At 43.1% G+C, this 18417-nt stretch overlaps 1 protein-coding gene across 1 annotated transcript in view; it reads right to left on the bottom strand.

The window, feature by feature from the left end:
- LOC126198832 (vascular endothelial growth factor receptor 1-like) overlaps positions 1-18102 on the bottom strand; it is a 308538-nt gene extending 290436 nt beyond the window's left edge. Inside the window, exon 1 of the mRNA XM_049935411.1 lies at positions 17924-18102. Within this exon, the coding sequence (XP_049791368.1) occupies positions 17924-18020 (97 nt within the window). The 5' untranslated portion in view covers positions 18021-18102. The remainder of the gene's footprint in view (positions 1-17923) is intronic.
- Between the last annotated feature and the right edge of the window lie 315 nt (positions 18103-18417).

The following is an 18417-nucleotide window of genomic DNA, read 5'->3' as shown; positions in this document are numbered from 1 at the left end:
ATTACGAAAGCAGAGTGTTTATATGTGAAACATTACGGGAAGAATTTGTCACCCGATGATTCATGGAACAACATACATTGTCACTGCAGTAATTTTTGTGAAAGAGGTGAGGGAAATAAAACTAGACCAATATTTTCAATACGTGAGTGCTCGTGTAGCTGGCTTCTGCTTCTGAAACTTTCAGGGATTGTAAAGATTCACCGAAAATGTTCTTGTAATTTGTAGGATTCAGTGTATTGAATAGCTGTCTTGGCGAAGGGTGTTGCTTGCTACAGTTAAAGTGTAGGGGAGAGCCGGACAAAGCAGCCATGGTGGGCAAACTAGCCATTGGACTCCTATGGGCTATAAGGTGCTGGTATGGCACGGGAAATGGCTTAACTTATCCTCACTGGAGGGGCCAATCACCCCACGAAGCCTAACCTGTTTGCTGTGCCGCTCCTCAGAGTTGTAATATTTTTTGTGGATTTTATTTATCCTGATCTAAGGTAAGTGGTTAGTTTGTATATTTATTGTGGCGAGGGAAAGTGACTTACGCTTTTTTAATGAATGTGCGTTGAAAGTGTCATATCTTGATTCCATAATCCCATTTCGGTATTGAAATTTTGGTCATACTATTTGAGGGCATGCGGTTTTTGTGTAATGACATCAATATGGGCAAAGCGGCCATCTCGGCAGCGGTTTCTGGCCACTTCGTGTAGGGAGAAAACGTAACAGCAACGGCCAGAAGGAGGGCTCCGCGGCGATGCTTGCAGCAAGTCCTTATAACTGTGACCTAGCAGCGGCAAATAAAAAAGCTGGAGAAAAAGAAGGATAAACGAAAATCAGCCGAAGAGAAGAAATGCAGTAAAAAGAGCGCGAAAAGAAGGGAACCCAACCCTAGAAGAGTTCTTTTTGACAATAACTATGAAGTCGGAGTGCTACATGTACTGCAAAGAAAAATTTTCAGATCCATCGCCCGAAGGACATTGGATTTAGTGCCAGTTGTGGTCCCTGCGTGCCCAAGAACACAGTTTGACTTTTATTTGTGAAAAGTCTAAATAATTTAATATGTTTTACAGTAAAATATATTTAGTTCTTTGTTAAATAGTTTTTTCTTTTTATAATAGTTTTTAATCCCACAATTTTGAGTTTCAAACTTGGCGGACACTTTGCCCAATCATGTTAGGAAAAGTGGCCATTTTGGCACTTTTTGAAAACTGAATTGTTTAAAGTACTTAATTTGATCCTAAGATAGTTATATCCGATATTATACTTTAACAGTAGCAGATTATAATTACGCATTTCTATGCATTTCTGACTAGTGCTCTTCAGCTTAAAAAATGGGAATACCTTAGCCTGGACACTTTGCCCGGCTCTTCCCTACAGGGTGAAAAGTATTTAAACCGACAAACTCTGGGAGGTTGTAGGGGACATCAGAACAAATATCTTTTCCTAATGTCATTTTTTTCCTATGAGGATTATTTAAACCGGTGGAGACCGTATTACGCTCTTCTGTTGTTAGAGGCCGTATTACGATCTTCAATTGTTAAAGGGCGTATTACGCTCTTCAGTTGTAGGCAGCTGCTGTCCACCAGTGTAGTAGTGCATTGTCTCTGTTTACTAATGGAGCGATACACCTGGAGTGAGTACACTGATATGATTGGTGCATAATACGTAGCGCACCACAACGGACGAGCTGCACAGCGGGTTTATCAACAATAATATCCTAATCGCCGTATTCCGCAGCATACGACCTTTGCTGCGGTGTACCAACGTCTGCGTGAGACCGGGTCATTTAGCAGATTACCTGGACAGGGACGCCGTCGCACGGTAAGAACGCTGCAATTTGAGGAAGCTGTCTTGCAGCATGTGGAGCGGGATCCTTCAATCAGCACTCATGCAATTGCACATAACATGGGGACGAATCAGACGAATGTAAGAAAAGTCCTTCGAGAGCATTTCACTTACAGCGTGTCCACAACCTGGAACCAGTTGATTATGCACCTAGAGCACAGTTTTCGCAGTGGTACCTGGAACAGTGTGAAATGCATATCCTACATTTCCATCCTCTGTGTTGTTTACCGATGAAGCAACGTTCGGCCGTGATGGAGACTTCAACACGCACACCCACATGCCACAGTTACTAGCGCTCAACAAGTGCTGTTCTTCGTTAATTTGTGGGTCGGTGTTGTTGGGGACTGTTTAATTGGGCCGTATCTGCTACCTAGGTCATTAAATGACAGGCAATATTACAATTTTCTCGCCAGAGCATTGCCAGAATTGCTGGAAGACGTCCCGCTCTCTACAAGACAACGCATATGGTTCCAACATGACGGGGCGCCGGCACATTTCAGTCGTCGTGTGCGTCCATTCCTGGACCGACGGTTCCCAGAAATGTGGATTGGCAGAGGTGGTCCAGTACCATGGCCTGCTCGATTCCCAGATATGTCCCCTCTGGACTTTTGTGTGAGAAGAGATGCGCAACCCTGTTTCCGCAACTCCTGTTGCATCAGAAGAGGATCTGGTTGCCCGGATAGTAGCAGCAGCAGGAACAATTCAGGATGCTCCTGGGGTTTTTGCCCATGTCAGACAGAACATGATCCGATGGTGTAACCTTTGTTTACGTGTCAATGGAGGCATTTTTGAAAATCTACTGTAACTGAAATTGGGTTGTGTTAATGTGTTGTCTCTTGGTCATAAAAAAAATGGAAAAGTGTTTGTTGGTTTAATTAATTTGCCGCCAGAGAAATATTCCTCTACTGGTTTAAATACTCCTCATAGGAAAAAATGACATTAGGGAAAAATATTTGTTTCGATGTCCCCTACAACTTCCCAGAGTTTGTCGGTTTAAATACTTTTCACCCTGCATATTTTGTCCTTAAATGATCATTTAGTGAGACGTAAAGCGTGAAATATGGAAATTATGGTACTAATCACTTTCGGACACCATAACCTCAGTGTCCATTCTTTATTTTGCACAAAGCTCATTGTCACTCGCAATGTGGTGCGATGTTTGTCTTGACCGCTGAACTTATGAAACTTAAACATTCGATCGCAGCAACACGTTTGTGATAAGCAAGAATATAATCTGTGCTCTTAGGATCCTACCTGACCGCACCCTCGGAAATCGTGACGAATTCAGAATAATCAGAAAAGTATTCGTAACAAGGTTGGACACAAATATATTTGCTGGTTGTTCCACTTGCAGGAGTTTTATCTTTCGTTTTTTAATCAGACTGAAGTCACAAAATCGAAGAAACTCGTTCTTGAGAGAGCACGCTCTTATATTTAAAAAACATCGAATATTGCAGAACATATTTCCATTACAAGAAAAAGAAAGAATCAGAATCTCTTACAGACGTGAAAATCGGAAAAAATACGTATTCGGAATGATTTCCGTGATAGAACATGTTTATTGCACATTTGTTTTGTTCTAGTACAAACTACCTCGTAGCTTTCAGTCTGTTTGCTCGGTGTGTCTTCCTGCCATTAGATTCTGCCCATTCAATACACATCGTTCATGGTGGTTGTGAGCGAAGTAGTGTGAGGGACGGAGAGTACGGTATTTCAGAGGCAAGGAAGGAAGGTTAGGTTTAACGTCCCGTCGACATTGAGGTTATTTAGAGTCTGGGCCCAAGCTCGGATTGTGACAAGGAAATCGGCCATGCCATTTCAAAGGAACCATCCTGGCATTCTCCTGGAGCCATTTAGGAAAGTCACGGAAAACCTAAATCCGTATGGTCGGACGCGGGTTTGAACCGTCGTCCTCCCGAATGTGAGTCCAGTGGCTAACCACTGAGCCACCTCGCTCGGTCTGTATCAGAGAGAAGAATCGGTTAACTGTATTTGCACACGCGCTGGCTAAAATGCCACACATTTACACTAATGAAGAACAGACAGATATGGCGTATGTTTACAGCTTCTGCAATGGTAGAGCTCCTGCTGCTGTCGAAGAATGTGACTGTAGATAATGCTTAGAGGCGAGTGTGACAAAAATATGTATTTTTCCATTGATACTTTATACAAAACTTTTTTAATGGTTACTGTTGTGCATGTGTACATGTGTAAACCTGACAATGTATTGAACAATACAGAAAAAGCATGACAATGTGCATTAAATGTGTTCTATTTCGGAAATCATTCGGAACAGGGCGTCTGCCCATACGAAGTTTTTTGCTTCAAATGATCTACCTGAATATCGATCATTCCTCCTAGGACACCATGTAAACTTCAGGCTACTAAAGGTGCTTCATAATAAACTGTGGCGAATCGCGTACGGCGAAAATATAAATTTCATTACTTCAGTTGCAGGAACTCCGCCTGGGGTCATTTGCCTTGCAACAGCCACTGCCGGCCCCAAGCTCGGATAAAGGAGCAGGGTTGGGCATTGGGCTAACAACCCAATCCTATAAAAACTCTTTGTTACGAAAAACAAACTTGCCTCGGACATGGATGGATAGAATGGCATACGAAAACTGCAAAGGACAAACGGCACAAGATTTAGAAATTTTAATTTTGGATCTTGGTATGTTCAGAGCCTGTATAGACCAGGAACCATCCAGACTATGGTCTCAGAAAGTAACCGATATAAACTGGACCCGGTTGCGGTACAAGAGACAAGTTGGCTAGGAGAGGGAACTCACAGAGAGGATGGACACACACTATTCTACGGCGGATGTGTAGATAAACACGAATTCGGCACTGGTTTTGTAATACACAACAAAGCAGCAAATTCGGTGAAGGGATTCAGAGCTGTTAACAAGAGAATATCCTACATAGTACTTGGAAACCAAGTGTCAGACATCACATTCATCAATGTTCATGCCACAACTGAGGATAAAACAGATGAGGAAAAGGAAGAGTTCTATGACCGACTAGAACAAACAATTGAGAGCACACCAACTAGAAATATCAGGATAGTGCTGGGAGATTTTAATGGAAAAGCAGGAAAAGAAGAATTCTACATACCAACTACAGGAAGGCACAGTTTGCATGATGAGACCAATGAGAATGGTCAGACGATGATCAACTTAGCTATCTCAAAGAACCTGAGAGTAAGTTCGACTTACTTTGAACACAAGAGAATACATAAGGGACCATGGTGTTCTCTGGACGGAAGACCCACCAACCAAATAGATCACATCTTGGTGGACTAGCGCTATAGCCATAGAGTCATGGACGTCAGGTCATATAGAGGAGCAGACTGTGCGTCAGACCACTTCCTCATTGTGTGCAGGCTTAAACTCATGTTCACCTACATGCATAAGAAGGGGACACTAGAACCTGCTTTGAATGTTGAGAAACTACGAGAAATTGCCATGAAAGAACAATATGCTATAGAAATCAAAAACCGTTTTGAGGTCCTAGAGACCCTAGAACCAAGAGGACGTGGAGGAAAGGTGGAAACAAATAAAGTCCATGGTAGAAGAAGAGGAAATGGTTCAACGAGACATGCCAGAAGGCTACAGAAAAGAGAAGGAAGATGAGAGAAGTGGCTACCTGACAGGGAGAATGAGCAGAAAAGGGAACATTTTACCAACATCAGAAGGGAGACCAAGCGAATCCTGAGATCTGAGAAGAGAATATATCTAACCAGTTTGCTAGAACAAGTTGAGACAGAGAGCGAAAACAAGAACTCAAGACCATTCTTCCAATACATAAAAAATCGGTAACGTGGATTTCAGAGCCCAACTTTTTTCATTCGAGATAATAACGGGAACTTGATAAATGAGAAGGAAAGAATTGTAGGAAGATGTAAAAAATACTTCTCAGAACTGTTGAAACGCCCAGACCAAGATGGGATATTACCCGCAACACTGTGGAGGAAAGGAAAAATGAAGAAGAATGGGAAGTTAGTGAAGAAGACGTGAAAATCGCAGTCAAAGGACTTAGAAACAACAAAGTCCCAGGGGAGGACCGTATAACAACAGAACTAATCAAGGAGGGAGGCGAGAGCTTACACTTACAGACATATAAACTGATCCAGTTGATATGGGAGAAGGAGACACTGCCACAAGAATGTAAATTGACTTAATATGCCCAATATACAAGAAGGGAAGCAAAATGGAATGCGGTAACTACAGAGCAATCAGCTTGTTGAATGTAACGTATAAGGTGCTGTCCATCGTTATCCTCAGAAAATTGCAACCATTCATAGACAACAACATACAGGAGTACCAAGCTAGATTTCGACCAAACAGATCGACAATAGATCACATTTTCCCACTAAGACAATTGTTTAAAAAACATGGGACTTCAGAATCCCTGAGAAACTAGTGAGAATGGTGCAAGCTTGTATGGAAGGGTCAAAAGCAGCAGTACGTTTCCGAGGAGCCACATCAGAAACATTCGAGACTGAGACAGGCCTCAGACAAGGGGATGCTCTCTCATGTGTTCAGTTCAATGTCATCTTAGAGAAAGTAATAAAAGAGTGTAGGCAACGGGAGTGGGCTGGAGAAGAGATGGATGGTAACTTCAATTGTCTTGCATATGCAGATGACATAGTACTATTAAGTGAATCAAAGCACGAGTTGAAAGAAATGTACCAGAAAATGGACAATTCTGCACAGAAGGTAGGGCTCAAGTGAATCGAGACAAAACAGAGTTCATGCAATTACGAAGAAGACAACAGCAGGTAGAATTTCTTGAGATAGATAGCAAGAGGTTCAAGAGAGTAGACCAGTTCAAATACTTGGGATCTTGGTTTATCACGGACAACAACATAAAAATGGACATCAAGGAGAGAATAGCAGTGGGAACGAAATGCATGCATTCCCTCAGAGAGACGCTCGGCTCTAAATCGATCTCAGTGAACACTAAGATGAAAATCTACAACACAGTGATATGCTCAGCACTAATGTACGGTTCAGAAACATGGAGCATGACTAAGCGAGAAAGGGAAAACTATTAATATTTGAAAGAATATAAATGAGGAAGATATAGGGACCAGTTTTAGATAACGGAGAATGGAGTAGGAGGAAAAACGAGGAAATCTACCTTCTGATGCGACAACCAACTATCCTACAGAAGATGAAGAGCAAAAGAATACAATGGGTGGGCCATGTAGCCCGTATGCCCGATGGAAGACGGGCGAAGATGGCACTAGTGGGGAACCAAACACCAAATGCCCCATTGGACGACCAAGGCAGCGCTGGATGGACGAGCTGGCGAAGGACCTAGCAGACCTGGAAATTGAAGACACCTGGAGGAACTGGACACAAAACAAGAAGGAATGGGGGCAGTTTGTGGAAGCAGTGCGTGGTCTGCAGGGCCTATGATAGCTGAATATCTATCTATCTATCTATCTACGTATCTATCAGTTGCAGACGTAACCCCGAAGGCATCAACATAGTGTTGTACTCTTGATTAATAATGTTACATTTTCCCAACACCTATTTTTCAGAAATACATTATGGAGTGAGTCTTGCTCTTAAGTCTTCATACTTTAGACAATTCATCCTATTTTCAGGAGCCATGCCACCAGGAAAGAAAAGATCATACAAAGAAGTTTTCTGCCATGGGCTTTTGCCATTACAGTTGATAAAATTAAAGGAAAGGCCCACTGTGCAACACAGTGCTAACAGTAGAATGTATGAAACCAAGGAAATGAGAAGACCACTGGAAAAGACATTGAATTCTTTAAACACAAAGAGGCTGCACTGAAAAGTTCACGCATGGGTTCACCAGGCTACATTTTCCAGTCAACAGAAGCTGGTCTTGAAGTTCCATACCGAATCGATCTACGAATCGCTGAAGCCAGGAAACCTAACACAACAGAAGATCTCACCAAGTCTTACTCACTAGATACGTTTTAGAAGAGAAACACTTGGAAAAGGTAAACAACAAACTGAAGTCGTATCAAGGACATGTATTTGGGCACTTCGGGCACGGTACTCAACGAAATAAGATCAAGTCATTTTTTGCACCGCATGCAGATGAGTCGAACAATACTGCATCTTGTTCGCAGCTGCTAGTCTATGTTAAATATATAAAAGACGACGGCCTAGAAGTATCACTGGGCACTAGTACGCGCAGCGCAGATTTTTCCAATCATTGAAGGATTTTGTTAAAGAAAATGTGATGCATTGGTCGGAGCTGGTAGTTGATCTACAGACGGACCACCTTCAATGTTGGGCGTTTACTCTGAGTTCAATACACTGATGAAAGAAGTTGCTTCAGATGTAAAGTTCAGCCAGTGCATTACACATCCTTATCTTTGGCAGTGAATACATACACTACCACCTGGTTTGTTGAATGTAAATGCTCTTGTTCCACGCAGATGTAACGATGACCATAACGTGGCAAGTTGTTGCATAGAGCGCTCGAACTTCAACAGTAAATTGCTTTGTTTCTGGAAAGAGCGAGGGCTGAAAAGGAGGAAAAGAGTTACATGCCACAATAAAAGATAATATAGGTATTACCACAGTGGACTATCTCGCCGATTTCTTTGTAGCAATAAGCACGACTTACAAGGAAATGTGGTGAATATTTTGACAGCTTGCCAGTTTCCTTCGCAGATTGCAGCTTTATCAACGCAGGGTTGAAGTTCAAGACATGTCGATGCTCCCAGGACTGATAGAGATACTCGAGTACAACGATGAGAAATACTGATCACACAGGAAATGGGTCAGCACTTATCATCAGAAAAATTCCATCAAAAACTTTTTGCTGGACTGGAGAGGTTTTAAGGGAATATCTTAAGACAGTGAAGTTGAAGTGAAAGCAGAACTGTTTGGACCACGTGAATGCAACAAAATGGCAAAAGATTTTCCAAAAACAAGCCTAACAACATTTTGGAGAAAGGTTGGTGACAAGTATCCTTTATTATCAGAAAAAAGGCTCGAGTGCTAATTCCATATGACACAATTTATAGGCGTGAAAGTGGATATCCACCTATAATACAATGAAAATAAAAGCGAGGAACCGACTGAACTCTGAACACGGTTTGTGATGTATATTGGTCGAGAGCAAATTGAATGCAAAAAAGATTGTTAGAAATAATCGGTACCAACATTCTCACTGACTTATTATTTCTTGGTTTAATACAACACCTACGCACACATTTGAGTTTTATGTATTGAATGTTAATGAAATATTATGTATTTTCCTTAATTTTAAAGTAGGAATGTACAAACAAGTTTTTCAGTCTAAAATTTTGTAGATACTAAACTTCGTCGGGGGTATAGGTTTCTATATGACTTCGTTCAAAGGCAGTGGTCTCAGAAAGAATGGAAACCACTGTTACAGGACCATTATTTTTCACCTACATAAGGCAAGAAGATCCACGAGGCTTTCTGCGATCGATGCTGTCGTATTTATTACACGCAAAGTCGCAACGTTAGATCACTAGCGAAATGCAGAAACACCTGCGGAACATCGACGCTTGGTCCGGGGACTTCCAGGTGACTCAGCACATGAAAAGATGCAATGAATTGCGCTTTAATGTGCAGAAAATCCAGTTTTTAAGTACACGACAGAGTAACAAAAACTAGAAGCAGTCAAAATCATTAAATATCTGGTACTACGCGTATGGAGAGATTTGAAGTGGAACGTCTCAGTTGCAGATTAAGGTTTTGTTCTGTGAAGGGTGAAGGGAGGGGGGGGGGGGGGGGGGGAATATTTTCTACTGCACTCATCAGACATAAATCGAGGAACCTACGTTTCTGACGTACCAAAGATGCCTATGGTTTTAATAATAATAACAATAGCCGGCCGCAGTGGTCATGTGGTTCTAGGCGCTTCAGTCTGGATCCGCGCGACCGCTACGGTCGCAGGTTCGAATCCTGCCTCGGGCATGGATGTCTGTGATGTCCTTAGGTTAGTTAGGTTTAATTAGTTCTAAGTTCTAGGGGACTGATGACCTCAGATGTTAATTCCCATAGTGCTCAGAGCCCAGGCAATAATAACAATAAAATACGTAGAATATTTTAATGTAATTATAAAGTGTTTTAATCTCACAACAAAACTTTGTATACATCAATGCATGCATTTACATCTACATCCACAGTTTCAAACCACTGTTAAGTGCACAGCAGAGGGTACGTTCCCTTATACTAGTTATTACGGTCTCTTTCCCTTCCATTCACGTATGGGGCATGGGAAGAATGACTGTTTAAACGCCTCTATGCGCGCTATGATTAATTTGATCTCTTCCTCGTGATCCCGGCGGGAGAGATATGCAGGGGGCTGGAGCATATTCTTAGTCATCATTGAAACTTTGAAAATCTGTTAGCAGCACTTCCCAGAATCCTGTGACATTTCGTGCTCCTCTTATCTATACAAGTTCAATATCAGTCCTTTTTCATGAGTCCCACGCAATTGAGCAATATTCTATGACGGGTCGTACGAGAGACTTGAAAGGGATTTTCTTGGTAGACTGACTGCATTTTCCCTCGTATTCTACCAGGGAACTAAAGTCTGCCACCCTGCTTTACCTACGACTGAAACTATGTGATCGCTCCATTTCATACACCTACAAATTTTACACCAAACTGTAACCTTTGCAAGACACTGAAATCTTATTAAGATCCTACTGAATATTTGTGCAGCTGTTTTTCAAAGACTACTTCATTATAAATAACTGCAGCTTTGTCAGCAAGATCATTACTGTATCATTATGTTATACAACATGACCAGAATGTGTCGCAACACACTTCCCTGGGCCACATCTGAAGTTATTTCTACAACATCCACAAATTTCGCTTAATACCCCATATCTTCGTAATTTCGATAAGAAGTGTATGTGTGGTACTGAGTTAAATGCGTTTTGGAATTCAAGAAATCCTGCCTTCCCCTGAGTTCCTTTATCCATGGCTTTCAGCGTCCCTTGTGAGAAAAGCGAGTGTTTGGTTCCACAAGATAAGATTTTTTTCACGTATTTCTCAACATCACTGACAGTAATATCTGTATCACTCATCTTTGCAGTGGTGCGATAACTGAATTGGGGGCAATATCCTTGGATTTTTCATTCTAAGGGAATATTTGAAAACGGAGTTTAGCATTTTGCTTTTCCTTTCCTAACCTCAGTGTCAGTTCCTGCTCTTCCATGACTGTCTACACTTTAGACATTAACTTTGCTGTAACTAACAGCCTTCACGTATGACCAGAATTACTTTCGATTTTTTGAGAGATCTTTCAACAATATCCTGCTACAGTAGTCGCTGAAGGCTTTACGCCCTGCATTCTTGACAGCCAAACGCGTTTCATTCAGTATTTCTCTACCTACTGGCCTATGCTTTGTTTTAAATCCGCACTAGTGGCTTACGCACTACTTAAACTAACTTACGGCAAGGACAACACACACACCCATGCCCGAGGGAGGATTCGAACCTCCGAGGAGGGTAGCCGCGGGAACCGTGAAAAGACGCCCTAGATCGCACGTCTACCCCGCGCGGCAACGCCCATATAAGACAACTAATGTTTGGTGCAGTTGTTAGATCGTTTACTGTTGCTTCAATGACAGGTTATCAAGATTTAAGTGATTCTGAACGTGGTGTCATAGTCGGCGCGCGAGCGATGGGACACAGTATCTCCTAGGTAGCGACGAAGGGGGATTTTCCCGTACGAGCATTTCACGAGTGTACCGTGAACATCAGGAATCTGGCAAAACTTCAAATCTCCGACATCGCTGCAGTCGGAAAAGGGTCCTACAAGAACGGGACCAACGACGACTGAAGAGAATCGTTCAGCTTGACAGAATTGCAACCCTTTCGCCAACTGCTGCAGATTTCAGTGCTGGGTCATCAACAAGTGTCAGCGTGCGAACCATTCAACGAAACATCATCGATACGGGCTCTCGCCGTTGATGACTGCACGACATAAAGCTTTTATGCGTTGCCTGGGGCCGTCAGAACCAACAATGGACTGTTGAATGGAAACATGTTGCCTGATCGGACGAGTCTCGCTTCAAAATGTATCGAGCAGATGGATGTGCACGGGTACGGAGACAACCTCATGAATTCACGGACGATGCATGTCAGCAGGGGACTGTTCGAGCTGGTGGAGACTCTGTGATGGGGTGGGGCGTGTACAGCTGGAGTGATATGGGGGCCCTGATACGACTCTGACAGGTGACGCCTACGTGAACATCCCGTCTGATCACCTGCATCCATTCATGTCCATTGTGCATTCCGACGGACTGGGGCAATTCCAACTGGAGAATGTGACACCCCGCACGTCCAGAATTGCTACAGAGTGGCTCGAGGAACCATATTCTGAGTTTAAACACTTCCGCTGGCCGCCAAACTCTCCAGACATGAACATTATTCAGCATATCTGGGATGCCTTGCAATGTGCTATTCAGAAGAGGTCGCCACACCGTCTTACTCTTATGGATTTATGGACATCCCTGCAGGATTCAATGTGTCACTTCCCCTCAGCACTACTTCAGACATTAGTCGAGTCCATGCCTTGTCGTGCTGCGGCACTTCTGCGTGTTCGCGGGGATCCTATAGGATATTAGGCAGGTGTACCAGTTTCTTTGGTTCTTTAGTGTACTTCAGTTCGTCTCGAGTGGCCATTACCGGAAACACTTAGCGGCGTTACAGTGAACAAGTACGGTGGTGACTAAGGAAAACGTACCTCACTCTGAATGATTTCAAGGCAGCTGTGAATATACTTTCAAGGATTTCAGCGTGTCCCCGTGAAACAACGCTACAAAAATTCATAACAAGCCGACAGAAACGCTCTCACTCCCAAGTGTAATAGTATTGTGGTCGACTAATACGTCTTTTCCTGCTCTAATGTTCTCTGCAGTACCGTTGTTGACAGCAGGTGCGGGTAGTCTGTAAACGTGTATCTTTCCTCGCTGGTTCAAATGGTTCTGAGCACTATGGGACTTAACATCTGAGGTCATCAGTCCCCTAGAACTTAGAACTACTTAAACCTAACTAACCTAAGGACATCACACACATCCAAGCCCGAGGCAGGATTCGAACCTGCGACCGTAGACTGAAGCGCCTAGAATCGCTCGGTCACAGCGGCCGGCTCCTGGCTGGGTACTTCTGTACTGGAAGCCATCCACGTACGCTAGCAATTGAAAAGAGTTCTGTGGTGACATAGATTGTACCGTCCGTTGCCAGTTTTGAGACGCTCAGTTTCCACCCTAAATTATTTTCCAAAAGTTATATGAGAAGTTTGGAAATTTATGCATGTAAAAATATCTACATCTACATGGATACTCTGAAAATACCATTTAAGTGCCTGGCAGAGGGTTTATCGAACCACCTTCACAATAAACACTTTTACTATTTCTTTTTTTTTTTTTTTTTTTTTTTTTTTGCGCGAGGGGGAGGGAGTTCGGGGAGGCAGATTGTCACAAGAACAATTGTTGCAGTCCCTATGCTCTTGGCACGATCGCAAAGAGTGACGCCGATATGCGAGCGTCATTGGAACACAAGGTACTGGTTGTCGAGCAGAGAGACCACCCTCATGCAGCCGTTGTGCCACTGTGGAGCTTGAGATTGCGTGCCTTACAGCCCGGTTAACTGTAATTACAACTGCACCCGCTGTTTGATGCGGGTCCCCTCTTGCCTGTTGCACAAATGTAGCAGACGTCTGTTGCTGTATTTACCGCGTTTGACCACCTCCTCTCGTTCTGCAAGTGGTGCCTGTGTTCGCAGAGCTCTCCCCACACGTGAACGGGTTGGTGAAAGGGAGGGCATCCGGCAACCGTTTAAATTAACCATGTACAACCCGTTAATGACCGTGTCGACGCTGCATCGATGCAGGACAAAGGAACAAGAAAAAGTAGAAGAATACCTTACTAAATATTTATATGCAGTAATTTATCACTTAGAAAGAAAATATTGATGGCACAAAAGCTCGGTGGTTCTATGAAACATCGCGGCAGTCTGACAATCGGATAGTTTCAAGTCTGAGAAACCAGCCGCACAGACGACGGACTAGCTTCGGCAGTGAGCTAGGTCCGAAACACAGGCGGCAATGCTGACGACCGAGAGACGACAAACGCAACAGTTAGGTAAACACAAATACACTTCGAGGGAACGCAGGAACAGTTTTACGAAATAGTCTGTGCGGAACAGTTAGGGATGTCTTTTAGAAAAAGAGCGGAAAGGGGTAACCACGGCTGCGGAAATGTGTACGAGTGAATGGGCGCGCAATTGAGCAACTGATCGGCCAGGTGAACCAAGGGCCCACCAACAGTGTCTCCTCAACGACCGTTCAGCGAACACTGCTGCCTTGGAGTCTCCGCAGAAGCGCCTGGTGCATGCACCCACCTTGATTGGTGTTCATCGGTGATGAAGACTGGAATTTGCACGCCAATACTGCAACTGGGCCGGCCGGTGTGACCGAGCGGTTCTAGGTGCTTCAGTCTGGAACCGCGCGACCGCTACGATCGCAGATTCGAATCCTGCCTCGAGCATGGATGTGTGTGATGTCCTTAGGTTAGTTGGTTTGAGTAGTTCTAAGTTCTAGGGGACTGATGACATCACATGTTAAGTCCCATAGTGCTCAGAGCCATTTGAACCATTTTTGAACTGCAATTGATCGTCCACTGAGTGGCGACAGTTGCCCTTCTCAAATGAATCACGTTTTATGCTCCATAGGACAGATGACCATTGCAGTGTACGGCGTGAAACGTCTGAAAGCAAACACCCTGCAGCCAGGAGGGAACCTTATGATCTGGAGAATGTTTCGTGAAGCCGGCCGCGGTGGCCGAGCGGTTCTAGGCGCTTCAGTCCGGAACCGCGCGACTGCTACGGTCGCAGGTTCAAATCCTGCCTCGGGCATGGATGTGTGTGATGTCCTTAGGTTAGTTGGTTTGAGTAGTTCTAAGTTCTAGGGGACTGATGACCTCAGATGTTAAGTCCCATGGTGCTTAGAGCCAATGTTTCGTGGCATTCCCTGAATGATCTCGTCATTCTGGAAGGGACAATGGATCAACACAAGTATGCATCTATCCTTGGACACCACGTCCACCCCTTCATGCCGTTTGTTTTTACTAGGCACGAGGGCATCTATCACCAGGGTAGTGCAACGTATGAGTTTACTGTACTCCCCTGGCCACCAAACTCCCAGAATTTAAACCTAGTCGAGAACCTGTGTGCTGCTCATGCCCTGGATCTTCAACCGAGAAACCTAGGGTAGCTGCCCATGACACTGGGGTCGACGTGACTCCACATCTTTATCGGTGTCCGCCCCAATAGCTGAATGGTGGCGTGCTCGGTCAGAGGGTTAGCTACCCTCTGTAATAAAAAGCTGAGTGAATGGATCAACAAATAACCTGAACGGGTGTCATCGGACGTCCGCACCGAACAAATTCAACGAGCAATATAGAACAAAATGAGATTAAAAAAAGAAAAAAATAGTCAGCGTAACGGACTGCTGTCCTAAATGGACTGGGTTCGATTCCCGGCTGGGTCGGGGATTTTCTCCGCTCAGGGACTGGTGTTGTGTTGTCTTCATTATCATTTCATCCCCATCTGGCGCGCAGGTCGCCCAATGTGGCGTCGAATGTAATAAGAGCTACACCAAGGCGGCCGGACCTGCCCCGTAAGGGGCCTTCCGCCCAATGACGCCAAACGCTCGTTTCTATTTTCCATCCCTATCGGTACCTTCCAGAACCTCACTGAATCTCTCCCTGCACGTCCTGCAACTGTCCGATCTGCAAAAGGTGGTTATTCAGGCTTTCGATGGGCGGTCACATTAATGTGACTGGACCGAGAAGCAGTGGCACTGAAGGTTAAATGAAACAAATCGTCATATCTTCCAACAGCTAGTTTGTAGATTATTCAGAAAACGAGATTCATGAAACGTGATAACTGCTCTGGGTGCGAAAAATTTTCTGACTACTACAGACTCTTTGTGTGAAGGAACCTTACTGGTCAATGTTACGTGATTTATAAGTTCTTCAAAATCTGAACTGCTATTAACGTAAACGTCAGGCAGTACTTAACTCGGTATTGCATTATTTCTAGCTTAAGAACGACCTGCCCCAAAGAAATCCAGCACAATTTGGTCCTGTCAGCGCGAAGCAGCATTTTGAGGAAACATTCATTCCATTGCTACGTCACATCGAAGTCAAAAAACTCGTATTGTCAAAGTAGGTAACAGTCACGCTATTTGGAACTGATATTTTAGGGAGCAGCAAGAAAAACTGACACTACAACAAACACGCTCGTCAAAAATAGCTCAGAAATTTATAGGGGGCCAAATGAGAAGCTAAAAACTCTAGTCACGACTGTTTTCCGCCTGTTACGACTTTGTGCATTTCCTCCAACGAATATGCAAACGAAATAAAATTGTGAATAAATGGGAAATGCGATTATAATTTCACATTACTTATATCATCTAAGCAAAAAGCTTTGAATCAATTGAATATGTTCTCATGGCTTGCCAGTTGGGACGGGTGAGGTTCAACATGCAACCATGTCCCTGCGGTAAGTCCAGGGTAGTTCTACATGGCGAAGAGTGGTATAATATAGATGAAATATACATTATACTGTAGGTCTTTTTTTTTTGTAAGTATGGACTGGTATAGAATAAAAAAGTTTTTTTTTTTCAATTTGAGCCAAAAGTGGTATATTTTACGGCTTGCACATTAGAACTTTTAGACCCTTTACGCTTTTGTAAGCTAAACCCTCTACATACTAATCCATAATATTTTTATAATGCAAAAATACACGTTTAAAACGAAAGGGAGGGCCGTGGCTGGATGACCAACGGCTCGGCTCACCTAAACTATTAGATGCGGCTCATTATTCCGGACGCGGCAGCTCTTCGGGAGTGTACATTATAAAAACTACAAATTTTTTTTCTTTCCATTGGACTTTCTGAAAACCATGTTCTATGGTCTGCAACTTTGACTGCATGACATTACGGCTGAAATGAGACCGTTTCATAGATACTGTGGAGACGAAAGGGTGTTTTCGGTAAAACTTGGAAAGATTACCTTGTTTTGACATAGCATTTCTACCGTATCCCTTCTGAGAATTGAAACCTATTGGTGCTTAACCGATTTAGAATTTAATGATCTACACTTTATGTATGGGCTTACTTTTGAATTAAAAACTTAGTTTCTGAGAAATTGGAGGAAAACCGAAATAAGTATGAAAAATTTCGAGATTTTTTCAAGGTGGCGGTGGGAACTCCACTCGGAAACCAGGACAAACTCGGATTGATCGTAAGTAAGATTAGCTTGAGTAATTAGAATAGTTTCCAGAACTCCACTAATTTTTCGAAGGAAAAGCTCTAAGGTGGTGCTGAACGGTAACGAACATGACAACAGAGTGATACAATGAAAGTTTATTTTATGTTTGTTTATTTAGCTCGTATAGTGTAAGTTTTTATCGCTGTTTAGTTAAACGAAGATAAAACTGTGATTTTGCTCATTCATGTTTACCTTGATAACATAAAGATCGCTATCCTTTATATGTGTATGAATTGCTCCGCGCGACCGCTCCAGGGCTAAGCGCTATTCCTGAACTATCAACAAAAGATCTGCTACATGAGTTCTGTCGTCTTCTTTCGGTCACAAAGATTAACATGAGAAGTTATTAGTATGATTCATAACAATATGTGCTTTTTAATGACGATAAACATAAATCGCTAAGCAAAAAATCTATGCAGTTGACATGCCCCAAAAGTAATAATATTATAGAAACGAAACGTAAATGATCATGATGGAAACGACATTGAGAAGTTTACACAAAATCAGTATAGTTATCTCAGGACTCCCCCAGTAGACGATAACACTGACTGAACATGTCATGGAACAGATACCTTGAAAACTTTTAAATGAACTGCATAATCTTGGAGAAGCTAAATTAGATTTAGAGAGAGCAAAATTCCATCTTCAATGTAAAGAATATCTCTGATACACTATGTGCCAGTAGGTGTCAGAATCAACGAGCTGCGCGTAAGATATATGCATACACAGAAATGTAATCACGATGAGATTTACAATAACATGGATTAACAATACCTGTGACGTTAGATACGGCGGTAGCAACAGAGACACATATGACTATAGCGATTACAGTCACTACGACAGCAGCCAGCAAGAGCTTTGACAAGGCCATTTCACAGGCTGATCACAGCGTCCACTCCTATCAAAATTTCCCTGTGGAATGCATGCTTACGCCTCATTCGGTCTTTTAAATGTCCCCACCACTCTGCACCAAAGAGTTTCGGTGGGAAGCGATGCTACCCGTCATTTCTGTTATCTATGGCTTCAGTGACTCTAGATAGAGACAACTGACCTCACAGCTCGTAAAATCTCGGGCTCTGTTCGATCTGACGATCGCCCAGCGATCTAACTACTTCTGTTGGTACTCTCCCATGTCGTGTCTTAGCGTTTATAGTGTACTGTCCATTTTAATTATAAAAATAACTACAAACCTGTACTGCAATATCTATTAGTGTGCATTCATACGTAATAACAGCAACTAATAAATAAAAGATCGCGATCATAACTCA

This window comes from Schistocerca nitens, chromosome 8 (genome assembly GCF_023898315.1).
Source record: "Schistocerca nitens isolate TAMUIC-IGC-003100 chromosome 8, iqSchNite1.1, whole genome shotgun sequence".
Taxonomy (NCBI): Eukaryota; Metazoa; Arthropoda; class Insecta; order Orthoptera; family Acrididae; genus Schistocerca; species Schistocerca nitens.
The sequence above is the reverse complement of the archived record's forward strand: the minus strand, read 5'-3'. Positions and strand labels throughout refer to the sequence as shown.